Source organism: Rana temporaria, chromosome 10 (assembly GCF_905171775.1).
Source record: "Rana temporaria chromosome 10, aRanTem1.1, whole genome shotgun sequence".
NCBI classification, from domain to species: domain Eukaryota; kingdom Metazoa; phylum Chordata; class Amphibia; order Anura; family Ranidae; genus Rana; species Rana temporaria.
The window spans coordinates 3,066,030-3,088,917 of record NC_053498.1 but is presented as its reverse complement, the minus strand read 5'-3'; the positions used below and the strand labels follow the sequence as shown (position 1 = coordinate 3,088,917).

Here is a 22,888-nt window from a genome sequence, read left to right as displayed (position 1 = left end):
CCCTGAGAGGTCACAATCCTTAGTGTCCTCTCCTCTTTCCTTTGTTCTCGACCACTTCAGCCCCCTGGACCATTTGGCTGCCCAAAGACCAGAGCACCTTTTTGCCATTCGGCACTGCGTCGCTTTAACTGACGATTGCGCGGTCGCGCGACGTGGCTCCCGAACAAAATTGACGCCGTTTTTTTTTCTTCCCCCCACCTATGGGCTGTGACAGGAGTGACTTTGGGTGGGGGGGTTTGTGCGGCTCAGCTTGCCCTGGAGAGTTCTGGAGGCTCCTTGTCCAGCTTCCCCGGGGGCCCTCTTATGTGTCTCTAATAGGGGGGTACAGGGTGAATGAGAACCCCACTATGATCTGTGCTGGTCAGACTCAACGTTGTATATATTGTGTATATTGTGTGTTGGCTGTTGTGTAATATTTGCTGTAATGGTTTAGGGTGTGACTGTATTCTATTGTCTATTGTGACTGTCTGCCTCAACTATTATGGGATGTGTACAGGGCTGGACTGGGACAAAATTTTGGCCCTGGACTTCATCCAGACTGGCCCACTTTGACAGGTCTCTCCCATGGCGGCCGGACAACTGGCGACATTCCCCCATTCCAAATCCAGGGAAGGAATGTTCCTTGTGTCGCTGTTTGCTGCCATGACTCTTCTGACCCCACTTCTGGTACCATGTGGTGTTTTAAGGACCAAGGATAGGCGGACAGCAAGGAGCTTGAACATGAGCCTGGCGTTTATTCAGCAGCAGGGCAGCCATCACAAATTTTGGGGCCCCTTACACAGCTTTAGGCAGGGCCCCCCTGGAGCAGAGAAACAGGGGGTGCTGACGAAAAAAAAAAAGGTGGTGGGGGCCCCTCCCTGGGCTTGAGAGTTGATTTTTTAGAGTTGATTAAGGGGCCCCCTGGAGCCGAGAAGCGGGGGGGGGCGAAGATGTTGAGTGCGGGTGGGGGGTGCCGCCGAGATCGAATCGAAGCTGATCGAAGTTGTTGGGGGGGGGTGCCGCCGAGATCGAAGCTGATCGACGTTGTTGAGCGGGGGGGTGCCGCCGAGCTGAGTTGTTGAGCAGGGGGGGTCGCCAATTGATCAAAGTTGTTGAGGGGGGGCCGCCGATCATAGTTGTTGTACGGGGGGGGTGAAGAGGACTTTTTACCTCTTCATGGCTCTTCCTGCTTCCTCCTCCCGGCGACCCCTATTGGGCCGGACCCATGTGCTTGAGCCCAGTCAAGCTCAATGGTAAGTCCGGCCTTGGGGAGGGGGATCGGCCAGGCCTGTAAGGGGCCCTGGGAACCATCGGCGGGCCCCTTACATGTGTAATGCAAAAAAATAAAATAAAAACAGGAGGGGGGGCCAGCCGGTCCCCTGGGGACCATTGGGCCCCTTACAGGTGTAATGCAAAAAATAAATACATTTTTAAAAAAAATGAGAGGGGGCCAGCTGGGCCTCTAAGGGGCCCCGGGGACCCTGAAATTGGAGTCATGAGGCGTCATCGGGAGTCATCAGGCATCATCAGGCGTCATCGGGAGTCATCAGGCGTCATCGGGAGTCATCAGGCCAAGCTCATGTTAAAGTAGTCAGTTTTCCATCATCTTGGAATTTTCTGGCCTCTGACACTATGGAGAAATCTACACAAATGTCAAAACTTAACAACCGAGGATATAAAAGGTTGGGGGGGGGGGGGTATCGGAGTCACCACCATTAGGAGTCGATTGTTCTTTTATTGGGTGATTTGGTTCTCAATGAGTCGGAGCGCGCCGAGTGTAGAGGAGCCGGCAATATTCTATTTGTAAAGAAAGGAAATTCTTGTGTTTGCTGGGATCAGATCAGACATTCTAATCAGAAGTGAACTATGGAGATGAAGCCTGCCGGAGAAGAGAGCTGGATGGGGGGGTGGGGGGGGGGATGAAGCAGCAGGCCTTCTAAAATTAAATTAGGGTAAATAGAGAGAGATGGACAGACGGAGTCGGGGGAGAGGAAGGTTAATGGAACTGACGCATTTCAGCAGAATGTGGACTTAACGTCTTGTGAGATGTGACAGCTTGTTTTCTCGGGTGTTAATGGGCCCTCGCTGTCCCCCACCTTGTCACTGCCCAGTTACTGTCACTGCCAATCTGTGTCCTAATCTACCTCCATTAGCCCAGAGACACCCTCCCCCCACCCCTCCCTCCCTCCCGGTGGCCGGCGTCATCCTTCTCACTGATGCCGGGTTCTTCTACCTGAGGGGCTGCAATGCTTGGCTGTGAGGAACGTGTGCGAGGATGTAGAGTTCTTGGCAATGTTCTTCTACTAAGGCCAAAGTGACCTCCAATGCCGATCGTTCGACCGCAGAAAACACAACTGTCAACCTGAAACCCGAACCAAACTCAACCGACTTTTCATCACAAAAACAAGATCTGGACAATTGACTAACATCGGCAAGACCAGGCCAAGGATTCGGTAGACGTGGCAGCCACCTTGAGCCCTACAGAAGGTTGCTGAAGTAGTTCACAGCTTATGAAGTTGGAAGGGTGGCATACTTTGGATGCTAGAGGGACCTTGTCCCACAACCGACCAATGAATTATGTCAGTGGAAAAAATGTCCCTCTTACAGTGGTGGTCAAAATTCCCGCTTTAATAAATAAAAAGATCACCGGAGACATTCCACTGGTGGTGTTTGCTGTGGAATTATGAAGTCACCATCAAAATGGAACCCCTAGCAACTTCTGGAGGAACCCCTAGCAACCTCTAGAGGAACCCCTAGCAACCTCTGGATCAGCCCCTAGCAACCTCTGGAGGAGCCCCTAGCAACCTCTGAAGGAACCCCTTTAAACCTCTGGAGGAACCCCTAGCAACCTCTAGAGGAACCCCTAGCAACCTCTGGAGGAACCCCTAGCAGCCTCTGGAGGAACCCCTAGCAACCTCTGGAGGAACCCTAGGGCTCCATGGATCTCTGGTTGAGAATGGCAGCATGAGATAAATGTAGAGCCGTATTTGCAGTTTGAAGACCACTGGCATATAACAACTATTCATATACAACGTATCATTGTCCCCGTATAGGTTTGGACAACCTTTCTCAGCCTCTTTTTCTCCAGAGGAACCCTAGAAATAACGTTCAGATCTTGGGGAACTCTTGCTGGAATTTAATTCATTGGTGGTCAGTGGAAAAAAAAAATTTCCCTCTTACTGATACCTAAAAAGATCACCGGAGACATTCCACTGGTGGAGTCTGTTGTGGAATTATGAAGACGCCATCAAATGGGAATTCAATCGGCAACACAACTCATCAGGGCCGTCTTCATAGCATCATGGGCCCCTGGGCAAAGTAATGCTCTGGGGCCCCCTACCAGCCTGCCCCAATTTAGACACCAAAGTATAAATAGTTAATAGAATTGATCATGTATTTATAAGTTCTTTCAATAACATTGATTTTAAACAATAAAAAAATGCCATAAATCAAAGACAAGACAACGCAAAGACCTCTGGGGGGGAGGTCCTTATTTCAATTCCTGAGTCCTAGCCTTATTCTATAGGGAAAACCCTAACCCTATCCCCAACCCTAACCCCAACCCTAACCCTAAATCCAACCCCAACCCTAACCCTACCCCTAACCCCAACCCTTATCCAACCCCAACCCTAACCCCTATCCCCAACCCTAACCTGAACTCTAACCCCAACCCCATCCCTAACCATAACCTGAACCCCAACCCTAACCTTAACCCCTAACCCTATCCCCAACCCTAACCCCAACCCCAACCCTAACCCTAAATCCAACCCCAACCCTACCCCTAACCCCAACCCTAATTCAACCCCAACCCTAACCCCTATGCCCAACCCTAACCCCATCCCTAACCCTAACCTGAACCCTAACCGCAACCCCATGCCTAACCCTAACCCTAACCTGAACCCTAACCCCAACCCAATCCCTAACCCTAACCCCAACCCTAACCTGAACCCTAACCGCAACACTAACCCCTAACCCCAACCCCATCCCTAACCCTAACCCCAACCCTAACCTGAACCCTAACCGCAAACCCATGTCTAACCCTAACCTGAACCCTAACCCCAACCCCATCCCTAACCCCAACCCTAACCTGAACCCTAACCGCAACCCCAACCCTAACCCCAACCCTAACCCTATCCCCAACCCCAACCCTTAACCCTATATGGGGGAGGCAGGAGGGCACAGTACAGGTTCTGGGACACAGCTATCCCGGGACAGCTTAGTAAAAAGTGTGACTGTCCCAGCAAATCCAGGACAGTTGGCAAGTATGATGTAATGCAAGATTATCATGGCCCCCCCCCCATGCACCTGGGGCCCCTGGGCAATGCCCAGGGGTGCCCATGCATTAAGACAGCCCTGCAACTCAGGAAACCCCTAGCAACCTCCGGAGGAACCCCTAGCAACCTCTGGAGGAACCCTAGGGCTCCACAGATCCCTGGTTGAGAATGACAGGGTTAGATAAATGTAAATTTTGCTAAAAGCAACAACCCACATTTTTTTTCTCCTCTTGCTTCAGTTTTCACGTTTAAAATGGCGTACCTCCAGATTGCGACACATCTCTGGTGACACCAAAAAGCTGTTCCATGCATATGTAATATTCCTATTTCCATCCTTTAGACATGCACGGCCCCGCTCACACATTCACGGTTCACTTTTCGGAGTCTGGTCCAATCATTGTCCACCTCCCCCCCACCCCCCGTATTTCATGGCACAGATAAACACCTGACACAAAGAGACGGCTGAATAGGTGTTGTCATCATCTGCTCGCCGTCCTCCATCACACAAAGAGGCAACATCTTCTCTGCTAAGTGAGGCTGGGAACGTAATTACAATCAGCCATTTGCAGCGTGAAAACGCTCTAATTAAATTTATGCAGTCACTCTCTCTAAATAGTCATATCTTTCAAACAATCAGTCGGCCTCCTCGCTCACAGCCCCCCCCCCCTTCCATCTTCGCTCTTTGCTTCTTCTCCCCCCCCCCCCCCCCCCATCTTCTGTTTTCCCCACTTTATTTGTTTTCTCCTAATTTTCCTGCCCAATTTCCTATTTCTCCTTCATTTCTTATCTACAGACTTCTCATCTTGAAGGAAAAATAAAGAGTTGACGTTGGAGGGTGGAGATCAGTTGCAGATGTTGTTGTGGATTAGCTTACATCTGGATATAATGGTGCGGTGTGCCCACCGGGCGGAGGGCCGGAGAGGCCGATTCCACCAGAACAGTTGGTAGTGGGGGGGTGGGGGGGGCAGGGGGTAGGGGGGCAGTGGGGGGGCAGGGGGGACACTCATTCGCTTGAAAATCACAACAATCAGATCCTTTCCCGTGACCGCCGAGACTCACCACCATCATCTCATTCTAACTTTTAGTTTAGACATAAATCTGAAACAATTCCAAGAAAAATCAATAAAAATATATTAGAATGAATAAAAATAATTCCAAATTGTTTTATCTGCACCTCAATGACAACAAGAAAAAAAAAAAAAAGAAGTTGGGATCAGGAAGACTTTTTCCCACCAATGGCACCTCAGCTTTGATTCTGGGTTACACCTTTGTGTTGCCCATTTACGCCATCCAAGCTCGCCGCCACTTTACCAAAACACCACTTCCTATTGTAATTTTAAATAATGTTATAATAATTATTTTTAATGATTATTATAATTATATTTAAAAAAATAATAATATTATTAATATTTATATACTTCGAATATATATATTGTATACTTATTTTTAATGTTATTATATTATTATATTATTATTTAAAATAAAATAAAAAATAATATAATATTAATAATATTTATATATTTAGAATATATTATCTTTTTTTAAATAATCATATTTTATCAAGTATTTTACATTTACATAAGTTCCACTCACAGCACATAAGTTTATATTTTTAAATAATGTTATAATACTTATTTTTAATGCTATTATATTATTATAATATTATTTAAAATAAAATAAAAAATAATATAATATAATATTAATAATATTTATATATTTAGAATATATTATCTTTTTTTTAAATAATCATATTTTATTAAGTATTTTACATTTACATAAGTTACACTCACACCTTAGTCTCCCCTGTCCCCTGTGACTCAAGCACCTCTCGGGCTGCCTACCCATGACTTCAGCCCCTCCGGTTGACTCTAGCCTCCTCAGGTTGACTCTAGCCCCTCCGGTTGACTATAGCCCTCTCTGGTTGACTCTAGCCCCTCCGGTTGACTCTAGCCCCCTCAGGTTGACTCTAGACCCCTCTGGTTGACTCTAGCCTCCTCAGGTTGACTCTAGCCCTCTCAGGTTGACTCTAGCCCCCTCAGGATGACTCTAGCCCCTCCGGTTGACTCTAGCCCTCTCTGGTTGACTCTAGCCCTCTCTGGTTGACTCTAGCCCCTCTGGTTGACTCTAGACCCATCAGGTTGACTCTAGCCCCTCCGGTTGACTTTAGCCCCCTCTGGTTGACTCTAGCCCCCTCTGGTTGACTCTAGCCCTCTCGGGTTGACTCTAGCCCCCTCAAGTTGACTCTAGCCCCCTCAGGTTGACTCTAACCCCTCTGGTTGACTCTAGCCCTCTCAGGTTGACTCTAGCCCCCTCAGGATGACTCTAGCCCCTCCGGTTGACTCTAGCCCTCTCTGGTTGACTCTAGCCCTCTCTGGTTGACTCTAGCCCTCTCTGGTTGACTCTAGCCCCTCTGGTTGACTCTAGACCCATCAGGTTGACTCTAGCCCCTCTGGTTGACTTTAGCCCCCTCTGGTTGACTCTAGCCCCCTCAAGTTGACTCTAGCCCCCTCTGGTTGACTCTAGCCCCCTCAAGTTGACTCTAGCCCCCTCAGGTTGACTCTAACCCCTCTGGTTGACTCTAGCCCTCTCTGGTTGACTCTAGCCCCTCCGGTTGACTCTAGCCCCCTCAGGTTGACTCTAGCCCACTGGTGCTGCCTACTCATGACTCTAGCCCCTCCAGTTAACTCTAGTCCCACCGGTGCTGACTGCCCATGACAGCACATAAATTAATATTTTTAAATAATGTAATAATACTTATTTTTAATGCTATTATATTATTATTATAATATTATTTTAAAAATGTTAAAATAATATTAATAATATTTATATATTCAGAATATAATATCTTTTTTTATATATAATATTTTATTAAGTATTTTACCTTTACATAAGTTCCACTCACAGCACATAAATTTATATTTTTAAATAATGTTATAATACTTATTTTTAATGCTATTATATTATTATTATTATTATTATTATTATTATTATTATTATTAGAGCCTGCGATACTTTTTGCACATGGGAGGAGTCTTTGATACTTATGTAACATGGGAGGAGTCTGTGATACTTATGTACGTGGGAGGAGTCTGTGATACTTATGTACGTGGGAGGAGACTGTGGTACTTATGTATGTGGGAGGAGCCTGTGATTCTTGTGTATGTGGGAGGAGCCTGTGATGCTTATGTACCTGGGAGGAGCCTGTGATGCTTGGGGAGGAGCCTGTGGTACTTATGTAGATAGGAGGAGCCTGTGATACTTATGTAAGTGGGAGGAGCCTGTGATGCTTGGGGAGGAGCCTGTGGTACTTATGTAGATAGGAGGAGCCTGTGATACTTATGTAAGTGGGAGGAGCCTGTGATGCTTATAATATTGATGAATTTTCGAATAAGCCTGTAACATAAAATGTGGAAAAAGTGCTGTGAAAACTTTCCGGATGCACTGTAAAGGGGGGGGGGGGCTGCACTCTGAAGTACACACTAGTCGATCCCGGTCCCTTACCACGTGATCAGCTATCAGCCAATGACAGCTGATCACGTGATGTAAAAGCTCGGTAATCTTTTTTTTTTTCTCCTCGCGCTGACAGCGTGGAATGAAAAAAAAAGCCGATCACCGGCTTATGTGCAAGGGACATCAGTCCTGAAGAGGAAGGAGGCACATCTGCCTCATCTGTGCCCACAATTACCACCTGCTAGCGCCCACAGTGCCCACCAGTGCCACCTATCAATGCCCACCAGTGGTTCCAATCAGTGCCTCATCAGTACCACCCAGAAGTGCTGCCTATCAGTGTAACCTACCAGTGCTGATCAGTGCCCATCAATGCCACCCATCAGTGCCCATCACTGCCAGCTATCGGTGCCACCTATCAGTAGGGTTGCCAACTCATCCCTTTAAAACAGAACACATATTAATTACACAGGTTCTGTGGCTGATTAAGGAGGTAATTAAACTCATTTGGTGCCTTATTTGCATTAAATTAGCCTCAGGACCTGTGTAATTCAGATGTGTTCCTTTTTAAAGGGATGAGGTGGCAACTCTACCTATCAGTGCCACTTCTCAGTGCCCACCAGTGCCACCTATCAATGCCCTTCAGTGCCACGCATCAGTGCCACCTCTCTGTGTCACCTCTCAATGCCCAGCAGTGGTGCCAATCAGTGTTTCGTCAGTGCCACCTAGAAGTGCTGCCTATCACTGTAACCTACCAGTTATGATCAGCGCCTCCATCATTGCCACCCATCAGTGCCCATCACTGCCACCTATTAGTGCCACTTTCTCAGTGCACACCAGTGCCACCTATCAACGCCCTTCAACGCAACCCATCAGATGCCGCCTATTAGCGCCCACCCTTGCCGCCTTATCAGTGCCCATCAGAGCAGTCTCGTCAGCGTACATCAATGAAGGAGAAAAATGACCTGTTTGCAAAATTTTATAACAAAATATAAATAAAGTTTTAAAAAATTCGGTCTTTTTAAAAAAAAAATTAACAAAAAATAAATTCATTTGGGTAGAGCGTTGTATGGCCGCGCAATTGTCATTCAAAGAGCGAGAAAGCTGAAATCTGAACATTGGTCCGGGCAGGACGGGGGGGTTCAAGTGCCCGGTGAGCAAGTGGTTAAAAATCTATTGGATACAATAAAATAAAATCAGGAACGGCGAGCGACGGGACAACGCGAAGGGCATATCTTCAGTTGGGTTGGCGCGAGACCCTGAAATAATAAGAGCGGTCGCTGCGAAACACTGGAGTGGATAATAAAGTGGATCACGCGCGTTAAGTCGAATGAATTGGGGGAAGCAATCAGAAAGGTCGCTATCTCCTGAAAACGAAATCGTTATCTCGCTCCTGAGCTCTAATATCTGCGGCTGACCCCCTCTGGTGGTGCAGACCGGGGGCCTGGGGAGCGGCGGCGCTAAGCCCCGGCTCACAGATAGATAGAAGAGGCCTGTGATTGATCAGAGGGGCCGTGGCGGTGTGCTGATACTGAGCCGGAGAAAGAACGCCCCGGGCTGGGACGTGTCACTCCGAGAACCTCTTTGTGTCGGAGGTCTTTTCACGTTTATCGAACCTTCCACCAGAAAGGAGACGGGGGAGGGGGGGCATCGCTGGGGTAGTTCTAAAGATCTCAGGAAATCTTGTTTTGAAGCAATAAGTCAGTGTGAACTCTCCATTACCAAGACCCCGAGGGCAAACAAAAGATGGAGGGAAGGGGGGGGCTACCTGCTTAGCTGGCAGAAGGTGATGGAAAGGTGAAGAGAGCCGATTGGACTGGAAGCAGAAGAAACTGTTATCAATCTTGGCGCGTGTAATGTGGCGTCATTTCAAACTTTGTTTCCGAAAACTTTTTGTTGCTTGGAGAACTTTGGGCAGTCGCTTTGTGTTTGTTGTCGGCGGAGACAACAAATCAATTTCCACCACTGTGCCATCAAACGCAGCCACTGTGCCCATCAAATGCCGCCAGTTTGCCCATCAATTGCCGCAACTGTGCCCATCAATTGCCGCAATTGTGCCCATCAATTGCCGCCAGTTTGCCCAATTGAATGCTGCCAGTTCGCCCTCAAATGCCGCCAGTTTGCCCCATTAAATGCCGCCGCCAATTTTCCCCATCAAATGCAGCCAGTTTACCCCATCAAATGCCGCTACTGTGACCATCAATTGCCTCCAGTTTGCCCCATTAAATGCAGCCAGTTTGCCCCCTCAAATGATGCCAGTTTGCCCCATCAAATGACACCAGTTTGACACCTCCGAGCACTATTCCTTGGTTCCACCCCCTACCCACCTCCGAGCACCATTCCTTGGTTCCACTCCCTACCCACCTCCGAGCACCATACATTGGTTCCACCCCCTACCCACCTCCGAGCACCATTCCTTGTGCTACCCCCTACCCACCTCCGAGCACCATTCCTTGGTTCCACTCCCTACCCACCTCTGAGCACCATTCCTTGGTTTCACTCCCAACCCACCTCTGAGCACTGTTCCTTGGTTCCACCTCTGAGCACCGTTCCTTGGTTCCACCCCCTACCCACCTCCGAGGACCATTCCTTGGTTCTACTCCCTACCCACCTCCGAGCACCATTCCTTTTCTCCACTCCCTACCCACCTCTGAGTACCGTTCCTTGGTTCCACCCCCTACACACCTCCGAGCACCATTCCTTTTGTCCACTCCCTACCCACCTCCGAGCACCGTTCCTTGGTTCCACTCCCTACCCACCTCCGAGGACCATTCCTTGGTTCCACCCCGTACCCACCTCCGAGAAATATTCATTGGTTCCACCCCCTACCCTCCTCCGAGCACCATTCCTTGGTTCCACTCCCTACCCAGCTCTCAGAACCATTCCTTGGTTTCACTCCCTACCCACCTCTGAGCACCATTCCTTGGTTCCACCCCGTACCCACCTCCGAGCACTATTCCTTGGTTCCACCCCCTACCCACCTCTGAGAAATATTCCTTGGTTCCACCCCCTACCCTCCTCCGAGCACCATTCCTTGGTTCCACTCCCTACCCAGCTCTCAGAACCATTCCTTGGTTTCACTCCCAACCCACCTCTGAGCACCATTCCTTGGTGCCACCCCTACCCACCTCCGAGCACTATTCCTTGGTTCCACCCCCTACCCACCTCCGAGCACCATTCCTTGTGCCACTCCCTACCCACCTCTGAGCACCGTTCCTTGTGCCACTCCCTACCCACCTCCGAGCACCGTTCCTTGGTTCCACCCCCTACCCACCTCCGAGCATCAATCCTTGGAGGTGGGTAGGGGGTGGACCCCTACCCACCTCCAAGCACCATTCCTTGGTTCTACACCCTACCCACCTCCGAGCACCATTCCTTGGTTCCACTCCCCTACCCACCTCCGAGCACCGTTCCTTGGTTCCACCCCCTACCCACCTCCGAGCACCATTCCTTGGTGCCAACCCCTACCCACCTCCGAGCACTATTCCTTGGTTCCACCCTCTACCCACCTCCGAGCACCATTACATAAATTCAGAGCTGGAGGTGCCGGAACAGCGTCCCCCCATGTTCCTGCTGAAAAAAAAAAGCCCTGGTGCTCCATATTTTTCTAAATGTCTCATCGTCATTGTCAAAGGCGGCTAATTAACGGAGAGGCCAATGAACAGTTGGGAATTGACATTTTCAGAATAGTCGCGTCTCAAGGATTTTTTCCTTTTTTCGTACGTTGGAATATCCATAAATAAATTCCACAGCGGATGCCTCAAACATCAAAAACTATCTATATATATAAGTAAATTCAAAGCTGTCATCGTCTCCGAAAAATGAAATAAAAAATTGGAGCTAAAAATTTGCAAACACATAAAGAATAACAACGTACAAGGAAGCGTTATTTTCCCGTAAAGTTGGCGTCTAATCTCCCTAACGCGCTTGCATGCGGCGCATCCCATATCCCAGAGATAATATAAGGGCGCCTGTCCATATTGTGTACCGGGGAGATGGCCTTTCATCCCCTATCTCCTACTTTCATGTACTTTCCTCCGCAGCTCAATTTCTCTTCCTCCTGCGGCCCAAGGAGTTGGAAGAGCTGATGGTCTCGAGATGGGGGATCCTAATTGCACTTGAACGTCTAAAGCTGACTCGGTTTATCATAAAGGGTGCAGATTTGCCCGGCTGGAGCCTCCGTGGACACAGACCCTCAGGCCCTGCTCAGAAATAGAGGGAATTAATTACATTTTTTTTTTTAACTCCTCTTCTTTTAAAGTACGGAGAGGATGATGGAAACCTCCTGAGGGGGAAAGAGTGTCGGCAGAGGGAAGAAAGAGTGAATGTGAAGAAGAGATACAGAGGGAAAGGGAAAGGGAAAGGGGGGGGGGGCAGTGAAAGGACATTTCCCGGTGTCAAGGAGAACACGTGTCCCGGACTACCAACCCAACTGACCTCGGGTCAAGGTTGAGAAGAGGGGCCTGCCGAGCCGGGGGGGTTACACCGATACACGAGGAGGGGGGGGGGGTATCTGTTTCTGTGCTGCTGTGGCATGTGGTATTCCATTCCATCCAAATACATTATTCTATAAATTTATGATGATGTAAAAAAGTATAATAACCCATAATGTTAAAAAGTAACCAAAATGTTTAATTAGTACTACTTAAGTCAGGTGTGGGACAAGGAGGGGACAGCAGGGGGCACTGTGGTGTTTCCAGGTATCCTCAGAACAGAGGATAGTAAAGGAGAAGTAAAGGAGAAGTACATAAAAAATAAATAAATAGATAATACAAATAAAAAAGGGATAGAAATAGAGAAGGAAAGGAGAAGAGACATGAGAAAGGGGGGGGATAAGGCCCAGATTCTCAAAGGACTTACGACGGCGCAGCGCCATGTACGCCGTCGTAAGTCCTAATCCGACCCGTCGTATCTATGCGCCTGATTCTTAGAATCAGTGGCCCGGATTCAGAGAGCAATTGCACCTGCGTAACTGCGTAAGCTTACTTGCGCCGGCGTAACGAATGCTCCTGATTCAGGAACCTCGTTACGCCGACTGCAGCCTAAGATATGCGCGGCATAAGGCTCCTTATGCCCGCATATCTTAGGCTGCATTCTTGCGATGGCCGCTAGGTGGCGTTCCCGTTGTGCTCAGCGTATAGTATGCAAATTGCATACTAACGCCGATTCACAACGTTACGCGAGCCCTGCGTACGCAGTTTACGTTGTTTGCGTACGGCGGTTTTCGCGTAAGGGCAGCCAATGTTACGTATACCCGTCGTTCCCGCGTCGCGAAATTTGAACTTTACGTAGTTTGCGTAAGTGAATCGTGAATGGCGCTGGACGCCATTCACGTTCACTTTGAAGCAAATGACGTCCTTACGACGTCATTTGCCGCAATGCACGTCGGGAAAGTTTCCCGACGGAGCATGCGCTCTACGTTCGGCGCCCGTTCGATTCCCGCCCCCTACGGGATCATTTAAATAGCGCGCGCTTACGCCGGGCATTTTGCCGAAACGCACACGTACATAAAGTACATAAAAAAATAATAAAAATAAAAATAAAAGAGGGATAGAAATAGAGAAGGAAAGGAAAGGAGACATGAGAAGGGGGGGGGGATCCAGAGAGACACCCCTAGAGATAGAGATCCCTACATATTTAGCCCAGGGATCCCAGGTCAGTCGGGTTCCTTTAACGCTTTCAAGTTTTATTGCCACAAAGCACAGCAAAAAGTAACGATGATGTAAAAAAAGTATAATAACTTATAATGTTATGGTAACCATAAGGTTTAATTAGTATTAAGTCAGGTCCGGGACAAGGAGGGGGCAGCAGGGGCGGCTGTCCCCCGGGAGCACTGTGGTGTCCAAATACATCATTCCATAAATTTAGAGCATAACAGGGAGAATGAAACAAATACAGTCATTGCATTCATCCCACAAAATTGGGGGACAGTGGGAGGGACAGTGGGAGGGACAGTGGGAGGGACAGTGGGAGGGACAGTGGGATAGACAATGGACAGTGGGAGGGACAGTGGGATGGACAGTGGGATGGACAATGGGACAGTGGGAGGGACAATGAGATGGATAGGGGGACAGAGGGAGGGACAGTGGGAGGGACAGTGGAATGGACAGTGGGAGGGACAGTGGGATGGATAGGGGGACAGTGGGATGGACAGAGGGATGGACAGTGGGATGGATAGGGGGACAGTAGGAGGGACAGTGGAAGGGACAGTGGGATGGATAGGGGGATGGACAGTGGGAGGGACAGTGGGATGGACAGTGGGAGGGACAGTGGGATGGATAGGGGGACAGTGGGGGGGACAGCGGGATGGACAGTGGGATGGACAATGGGAGGGACAGTGGGATGGACAGTGGGAGGGACAGTGGGATGGACAGTGGGAGGGACAGTGGGATGTACAATGGGAGGGACAGTGGGATGGACAATGGGACAGTAGGATGGACAGAGAGATGGACAGTGGGATAGATAGGGGGACAGTGGGAAAGACAGTGGGAGGGACAGGGGGATGGACAAAGGGACAGTGGGATGGACAGAGGGATGGACAGTGGGATGGACAGTGGGAGGGACCGTGGGATGGACAGAGGGATGGACAGTGGGATGGACAGTGGGATGGACAGTGGGATGGACAGAGGGATGGACAGTGGGAGGGACCGTGGGATGGACAGAGGGACAGTGGGATAGACAAGGGGACAGTGGGATGGACAGTGGGAGGGACAGTGGGAGGGACAGTGGGGTGGAGAGAAATGTGGACAGAGGGACAGTGGGAGGGATAGACAGGGGAACAGTTGGAGGGACAGTGGGATGGACAGAGGGATGTCCAGAGGGACAGTGGAAAAAATAAATAATTAAATAAATAAATTAAAAATTAAAATAAAATAAAAAGTGAAAAATCATTTTTTACAGCCCAACTGCCACTTGTAAATGTATTTCGCACGCTCATTATCACTAATGTGTAGATGCCGATCACCGAGCGATCGTCATCATATTTTAGGGTTGGAATGTAAAATAGTAAAGATTTGCAAAAAAAATATTAAAAAAGTTGTCGGCCTCATGCTGGCGGCGAAGCGGCGCGGCGGCGGTGGCGGCGGAGAGGTTAATGCGGAGAAGCTGTGACTGATTTGGGGCAGCGGTGCAGAGAGAGGGGGGTGACAGATAGAGAAGGGGGGGGGGAATCTGCCACTCATCGGGACTGACAGGCCCCTGATATCCCTGCAGATAAAGTCTTACAGATGTCGCTCGGCAATTGATTTTCGGTTAGTGACGGTGATATACTAAGAAGTAATACATTATAGAGGCGAGGGAGGGGGGGAGGGGGGATTATAGTGGCCCTTCCTCTACACCCCCAGCTTCAAACACTTCTAGAAATTATATTAACCTGTTTGCAGAGGAACAGCCGCCTCTTCCTCCTCCTTGGACCCGTTCAGGGGGCAGGTGAGAAAGGTCAGGAGGGTGGATAGCCGGCGAGAGGGGGGTCATGGTCAGGACAAGGCCCGGGTCTATGTATAGATGGGGGCACCTTGGACACGCCTACTTTACGTAGAAAAATCTCTGTCACTCTGTAGCAATTATTTCTTTCAATAAAGTTTTTATTCAATGTTTTTTTTTTTAGGGGATTTTGAAAACATTGTATAGAAAATAATTCGGTGCCTGGCCAATGGGGATGTACGGCTCTAAAAATAAATAAAACGTGCGGCGCTACAACATTTCAAACATAAAGTGCCGCGTGTGAGACGGAATATCATAAATAAAACATGTGACCATAATAGGAAAGGGGGATATTTCCCATAAATCCCCCATGTGGGCAATTTATGGGGGGTTACGCCCCAAGGTAAGGGCTTCTTCAGGACGCACTTTTCTATATATTTTTTTTTTTAAACTTACAACAAATGCCAAGGAGCGAAAAACAAAAAATATAGTATGTAGAGGGGGGAGATGAGTCCCAGAAGGTTTATAGATCGGCGTGTTTCGCCCAAGGTAAGGGCTTCTTCAGGATGCGTTCTGTGTGCAGAGCGCCTCCAAGTGGCTATATTGCATTGTAACAGAAAATGACAGCGGCTGCAGATTGAAAACATTAATTTACAATATAACTTGTGTAGCGATTGTATGTGTTATATTATGTTATTTATTTTTTTTGCCGACAAGAAAGTGGAGTTGCCCTTTAAAGGAAAATGTGTTATTTGGCAGAACTCAATGTATCCTTCTGTTGCTGGCATTTGAACCCGTGTTGCCCTCTTCTCATTACAGGTTATGAGCATCCTAAGCAATCCCAACGGAATGCCCCAGAGCCAGTCGGATTTTTCCATCTCCCCTCTACACAGCGGTCTGGAGACCACAAATTCGCTGTCGGCGAGCTGCAGCCAGCGCAGCGATTCCATCAAGTCCGTGGACAGCCTCCCCACGTCTCAGTCCTACTGCGCCCCGACCTACAGCACGACGGGATACAGCATGGACCCCGTGGCAAGCTACCAGTATGGACAATATGGACAATGTAAGTACCGATCCACAGAAAGAATGTCCCTTACATTGGTGATCAGTGAGAAGAATGTCCCTTACATTGGTGATCAGTGAGAAGAATGTCCCTTACATTGGTGATCAGTGGGAAGAATGTCCCTTACATTGGTGATCAGTGGGAAGAATGTCCCTTACATTGGTGATCAGTGAGAAGAATGTCCCTTACATTGGTGATCAGTGAGAAGAATGTTCCTTACATTGGTGATCAGTGAGAAGAATGTCCCTTACATTGGTGATCAGTGAGAAGAATGTCCCTTACATTGGTGATCAGTGGGAAGAATGTCCCTTACATTGGTGATCAGTGAGAAGAATGCTCCTTACATTGGTGATCAGTGGGAAGAATGTCCCTTACATTGGTGATCAGTGAGAAGAATGTCCCTTACATTGGTGATCAGTGGGAAGAATGTCTCTTACATTGGTGATCAGTGAGAAGAATGTCCCTTACATTGGTGATCAGTGGGAAGAATGTCCCTTACATTGGTGATCAGTGGGAAGAATGTCCCTTACATTGGTGATCAGTGGGAAGAATGTCCCTTACATTGGTGATCAGTGAGAAGAATGTTCCTTACATTGGTGATCAGTGAGAAGAATGTTCCTTACATTGGTGATCAGTGAGAAGAATGTTCCTTACATTGGTGATCAGTGGGAAGAATGTCCCTTACATTGGTGATCAGTGAGAAGGATGTCCCTTACATTGGTGATCAGTGAGAAGAATGTCCCTTACATTGGTGATCAGTGAGAAGAATGTCCCTTACATTGGTGATCAGTGAGAAGAATGTCCCTTACATTGGTGATCAGTGAGAAGAATGTCCCTTACATTGGTGATCAGTGAGAAGAATGTTCCTTACATTGGTGATCAGTGAGAAGAATGTCCCTTACATTGGTGATCAGTGAGAAGAATGTTCCTTACATTGGTGATCAGTGAGAAGAATGTCTCTTACATTGGTGATCAGTGAGAAGAATGTTCCTTACATTGGTGATCAGTGAGAAGAATGTCCCTTACATTGGTGATCAGTGGGAAGAATGTCCCTTACATTGGTGATCAGTGGGAAGAATGTCCCTTACATTGGTGATCAGTGAGAAGAATGTCCCTTACATTGGTGATCAGTGGGAAGAATGTCCCTTACATTGGTGATCAGTGGGAAGAATGTCCCTTACATTGGTGATCAGTGAGAAGAATGTCCCTTACATTGGTGATCAGTGAGAAGAATGTCCCTTACATTGGTGATCAGTGGGAAGAATGTGCCTTACATTGGTGATCAGTGGGAAGAATGTCCCTTACATTGGTGATCAGTGGGAAGAATGTTCCTTACATTGGTGATCAGTGGGAAGAATGTCCTTACATTGGTGATCAGTGGGAAGAATGTCCCTTACATTGGTGATCAGTGAGAAGAATGTCCCTTACATTGGTGATCAGTGAGAAGAATGTCCCTTACATTGGTGATCAGTGAGAAGAATGTCCCTTACATTGGTGATCAGTGAGAAGAATGTCCCTTACATTGGTGATCAGTGAGAAGAATGTTCCTTACATTGGTGATCAGTGGGAAGAATGCTCCTTACATTGGTGATCAGTGGGAAGAATGTCCTTACATTGGTGATCAGTGGGAAGAATGTTCCTTACATTGGTGATCAGTGAGAAGAATGTCCCTTACATTGGTGATCAGTGGGAAGAATGTCCCTTACATTGGTGATCAGTGAGAAGAATGTTCCTTACATTGGTGATCAGTGAGAAGAATGTCCCTTACATTGGTGATCAGTGAGAAGAATTCTCCTTACATTGGTGATCAGTGGGAAGAATGTCCCTTACATTGATGATCAGTGAGAAGAATGTTCCTTACATTGGTGATCAGTGAGAAGAATGTCCCTTACATTGGTGATCAGTGAGAAGAATGTCCCTTACATTGGTGATCAGTGGGAAGAATGTCCCTTACATTGGTGATCAGTGAGAAGAATGCCCCTTACATTGGTGATCAGTGAGAAGAATTCTCCTTACATTGGTGATCAGTGAGAAGAATGTTCCTTACATTGGTGATCAGTGAAAAGAATGTCCCTTACATTGGTGATCAGTGGGAAGAATGTCCCTTACATTGGTGATCAGTGAGAAGAATGTTCCTTACATTGGTGATCAGTGAGAAGAATGTCCCTTACATTGGTGATCAGTGAGAAGAATTCTCCTTACATTGGTGATCAGTGGGAAGAATGTCCCTTACATTGGTGATCAGTGAGAAGAATGTCCCTTACATTGGTGATCAGTGGGAAGAATGTTCCTTACATTGGTGATCAGTGGGAAGAATGTCCCTTACATTGGTGATCAGTGGGAAGAATGTTCCTTACATTGGTGATCAGTGAGAAGAATGTCCCTTACATTGGTGATCAGTGGGAAGAATGTTCCTTACATTGGTGATCAGTGAGAAGAATGTCCCTTACATTGGTGATCAGTGAGAAGAATGTCCCTTACATTGGTGATCAGTGAGAAGAATGTCCCTTACATTGGTGATCAGTGAGAAGAATGTCCCTTACATTGGTGATCAGTGAGAAGAATGTCCCTTACATTGGTGATCAGTGAGAAGAATGCTCCTTACATTGGTGATCAGTGAGAAGAATGTCCCTTACATTGGTGATCAGTGAGAAGAATGTCCCTTACATTGGTGATCAGTGAGAAGAATGTCCCTTACATTGGTGATCAGTGGGAAGAATGTCCCTTACATTGGTGATCAGTGAGAAGAATGTCCCTTACATTGGTGATCAGTGGGAAGAATGTCCCTTACATTGGTGATCAGTGAGAAGAATGTTCCTTACATTGGTGATCAGTGAGAAGAATGTCCCTTACATTGGTGATCAGTGGGAAGAATGTCCCTTACATTGGTGATCAGTGAGAAGAATGTCCCTTACATTGGTGATCAGTGGGAAGAATGTCCCTTACATTGGTGATCAGTGAGAAGAATGTCCCTTACATTGGTGATCAGTGGGAAGAATGTCCCTTACATTGGTGATCAGTGAGAAGAATGTCCCTTACATTGGTGATCAGTGACACCCACTGACCCCAATGCCGGGGGTTATTATTGCATTCGCTGGCACCAGTGCTGTTTTTTTTATTGTACTCCACCCCCCTCAGTGTGCTTTGCAATGCGGTGCAATAAAATGCAGCGAGACCAACATTTTTTGTTGTTGTTGACCTGCGAACATTTGCTGCTATTGTGTGGCGCCCTCTGGGGGCCGCACCCGAGACCCTCTATAGTTTCCAAGTTGACCCCAGTGGCTGAACAGAAGTACAAACCATTGAGTGGCAGCGATTCCCCCGGCGGAGCGGATCCGTGGACTGCGCCGGGCACTTGGCAGAGACTCTCTTCTATCTGATGCCCACACTGATGGGACACAGAAGCGTGAAGAGAACCGTAATGGAAATGACAACTCTAATAAGAGTCTTGTCTGGACAAGTCCTCCCCCAGGAGTGCCGCTGACACACCACCGGCGCCGCCGCACATTTCTCTACTCACTGCCAGCAACTTCTATATCAGTATTCATTTCATCTGAGGACATCAACAGGGGAGGAAAAAAGCTCCTGTGTTCTATGGAACCCCTCTGATGCCTACTGTGTCCTTCTGCCTCCCCCTACTGTGCCCTTCTGCCTCCCCCTACTGTGCCCTTCTGCCTCCCCCTACTGTGCCCTTCTGCATCCCCCTACTGTGCCCTTCTGCATCCCCCTACTGTGCACTTCCCCCTACTGTGCCCTTCTGCCTCCCCCTACTGTGCCCTTCTGCATCCCCCTACTGTGCACTTCTGCCTCCCCTACTGTGCCCTTCTGCATCCCTGCCTTACTGTGCACTTCTGCCTCCCCCTACTGTGCACTTCTGCCTCCCCCTACTGTGCCCTTCTGCCTCCCCCTACTGGGCCCTTCTGCCTCCCCCTACTGGGCCCTTCTGCCTCCCCCTACTGTGCACTTCTGCCTCCCCCTACTGTGCCCTTCTGCCTCCCCCTACTGGGCCCTTCTGCCTCCCCCTACTGTGCCATTCTGTCTCCCTCTACTGTGTACTTCTGCCTCCCCCTTACTGTGCACTTCTGCCTCCCCCCTACTGTGGCCTTCTGCCTCCCCCCTACTGTGGCCTTCTGCCTCCCCCCCTACTGTGCACTTCTGCCTCCCCTTACTGTGCACTTCTGCCTCCCCCCTACTGTGCCCTTCTGCATCCCTGCCTTACTGTGCACTTCTGCCTCCCCCTACTGTGCCCTTCTGCCTCCCCTCTACTGGGCCCTTCTGCCTACCCCCCTACTGTGCCATTCTGTCTCCCTCTACTGTGCACTTCTGCCTCCCCCTACTGTGCCCTTCTATATCCCCCTACTGTGCACTTCTGCCCCCCCCTACTGTGCACTTCTGCCTCCCCCTACTGGGCCCTTCTGCCCCCCTACTGTGCACTTCTGCCCCCCCTACTGTGCACTTCTGCCCCCCCTACTGTGCCTTCTATATCCCCCTACTGTGCACTTCTGCCCCCCCTACTGTGCACTTCTGCCTCCCCCTACTGTGCACTTCTGCCTCCCCCTACTGTGCCCTTCTGCCTCCCCCTACTGTGCCCTTCTGCCCCCCCTACTGTGCACTTCTGCCTACCCCCCTACTGTGCCCTTCTACATCCCCCTACTGTGCACTTCTGCCCCCCCCCCTACTGTGCACTTCTGCCTCCCCCTACTGTGTCCTTCTGTCTCTCCCTACTGTGCCCTTCTGCATCCCCCTACCGTGCTCTGCCTCCCCCTCCCCTACTGGTCCTTCTGCCTCCCCCCTACTGTGCCCTACTGCCTACCCCTTCTGTCTATTCCCCTACTGTGCACTTCTGCCTCCCCCTACTGTGCCTTTCTGCCTCCCCCCCACTGTGCCCTTCTGCCTCCCCCCACTGTGCCCTTCTGCCTCCCCCCATTGGGCCCTTTTGCATCCCCCTACTGTGCACTTGTGCCTCCCCCCTACTGTGCCCTTCTGCCCCCCTACTGTGCCCTTCTGTCTACCCCCCTACTGTGCCCTTCTGCCTCCCCCCTGAACTGTGCCCATCTGCCTACCCCCCCCCCCCCCCCCACACACACACACACACACACTTTTTATTGTTTAAAATCTATTTTTATTGAAAGTACTAATTAATATATGTTTAATTCTATCTATATATTTATACTTTAATTCTTGAGAGTAGGGGTGTAAATTGGGGCAAGCTGGCAGGGGCCCGCCCCAGTGCATTACTTTGCCCAGGGGCCCATGATGCTATTAGGGTGGCCCTAGAGTGATCATTTTTTTATACAGAACATGCCTTCCGTGCCGCTATAGAAGAATGAGTATGAAAAAAAAAACTTGTATTGGAAGTTTTCTTTTTCTTTGCTAATTTATTGTTGGATTTGTTTTTCAGCTGCTGTCGATTATTTGGCTAAAAACGTCAGCCTGTCCACACAGCGCCGCATGAAGCTCGGCGAACACTCGGCTGTCTTGGGCCTGTTACCTGTTGAGACCGGACAAGCGTACTGAAGAGTGGCGTGTCCCCCCGATAGCGACCCGTTTTTGTTTGCCTCCCACTGAACATGCGTGCCCATTCACTGCTGTCATCCTCTGGGACTCTTCAATAAAGCCGATCCTACGCACTCAACCTTGCCACGCTCACAGCCAGAGACGCGCTGGCACCTGATCCTTGAAAGGCGCGGCGCCATGGTTTGTTTTTTTTTGGTAGGTGCCAGCATGCGCAGAAGATTTATCAAACCATATCAAGCCTCTTCACCAAGCCAATGAAAACAGCAAGCAACGCCGAGTCGGGGGATTGGTGGCGAAATGGACAAAGCAAGGCCACATTCCAAATCTGCCGCCGTGCCAAACCGGAAGGTGGAACATTTAATGGCAGATCTAGAAAAATAAAAAGGCTTTGTTATATTTTAATTTGAACTGATAACCCGGAAACTCATTCCATACTTCATGTTGTGTAACGTGCAACGTTCCCGTCATCAGGAATTGCGGAGCGAGGACTTGGCTAAACAATGATGACTCGGTGGAGTATATCCGAAACGGGTCCACGCCTAACTACCGGGACTAAGAATGATTTTCACAAACTTTATTTTAAAGGACAATTCTAAAAAAAGAAGTACGAATTGGAAGGAAACCCAGATCGGACTTAGCCAAGATTAGATATTCAGAGATGACGGACAATAGAGGAGGCGCTCACTTTTTCTCCGTAAAAAGGGCTGAAATGTCCCTAATAGCTACTTGAAATACTTAAACCTTGTGTAGGACTTGCCATCTACATGGAATTCTTTTAAGAAACATTGTAAAACAAAACGACTTATTTCTCAAGTTAAGCAAAAAAACTAAAAAAACATTCCACATCACACCTATGCATTATCTAGAACACACTATATGGACAAAGGTTTAGAGACACATGACCATCACACCGACTTCATGGTCAAAAGTATGAGTTTAGGTCTTTCTAGTGAAGGGTCCTGTTAGCGCTATGACATACAAAGACATTTTGGACAATTATGCCATTTTAACAGTTTGGTGAAGACCACCATGACTGTGTCCCCCCACACCCGTGTAAAAAGCCAGCTCCATAAGGACATGGTTTGACCAGTTTGGTGTGGAGGAACTTTAGTGTCCTGGCTTCAACCCTACTGAACATCTTTGGGATAAATTAGAATGCTGGTTGTGAGCCAGGTCTTGTTTTTTT

The 22,888-nt window shown here is 48.4% G+C and overlaps 1 protein-coding gene across 3 annotated transcripts in view; it reads left to right on the top strand.

Annotated features, from left to right (window-relative positions):
* PAX7 (paired box 7) overlaps positions 1-22,517 on the top strand; it is a 141,822-nt gene extending 119,305 nt beyond the window's left edge. For all 3 annotated transcript variants that reach the window (XM_040326775.1, XM_040326774.1, XM_040326772.1), the window contains exons 8-9: positions 15,942-16,185; positions 21,587-22,517. In XM_040326775.1, the coding sequence (XP_040182709.1) occupies positions 15,942-16,185; positions 21,587-21,702 (360 nt within the window). In that variant the 3' untranslated portion in view covers positions 21,703-22,517. The remainder of the gene's footprint in view (positions 1-15,941; positions 16,186-21,586) is intronic.
* Positions 22,518-22,888: the final 371 nt, after the last annotated feature.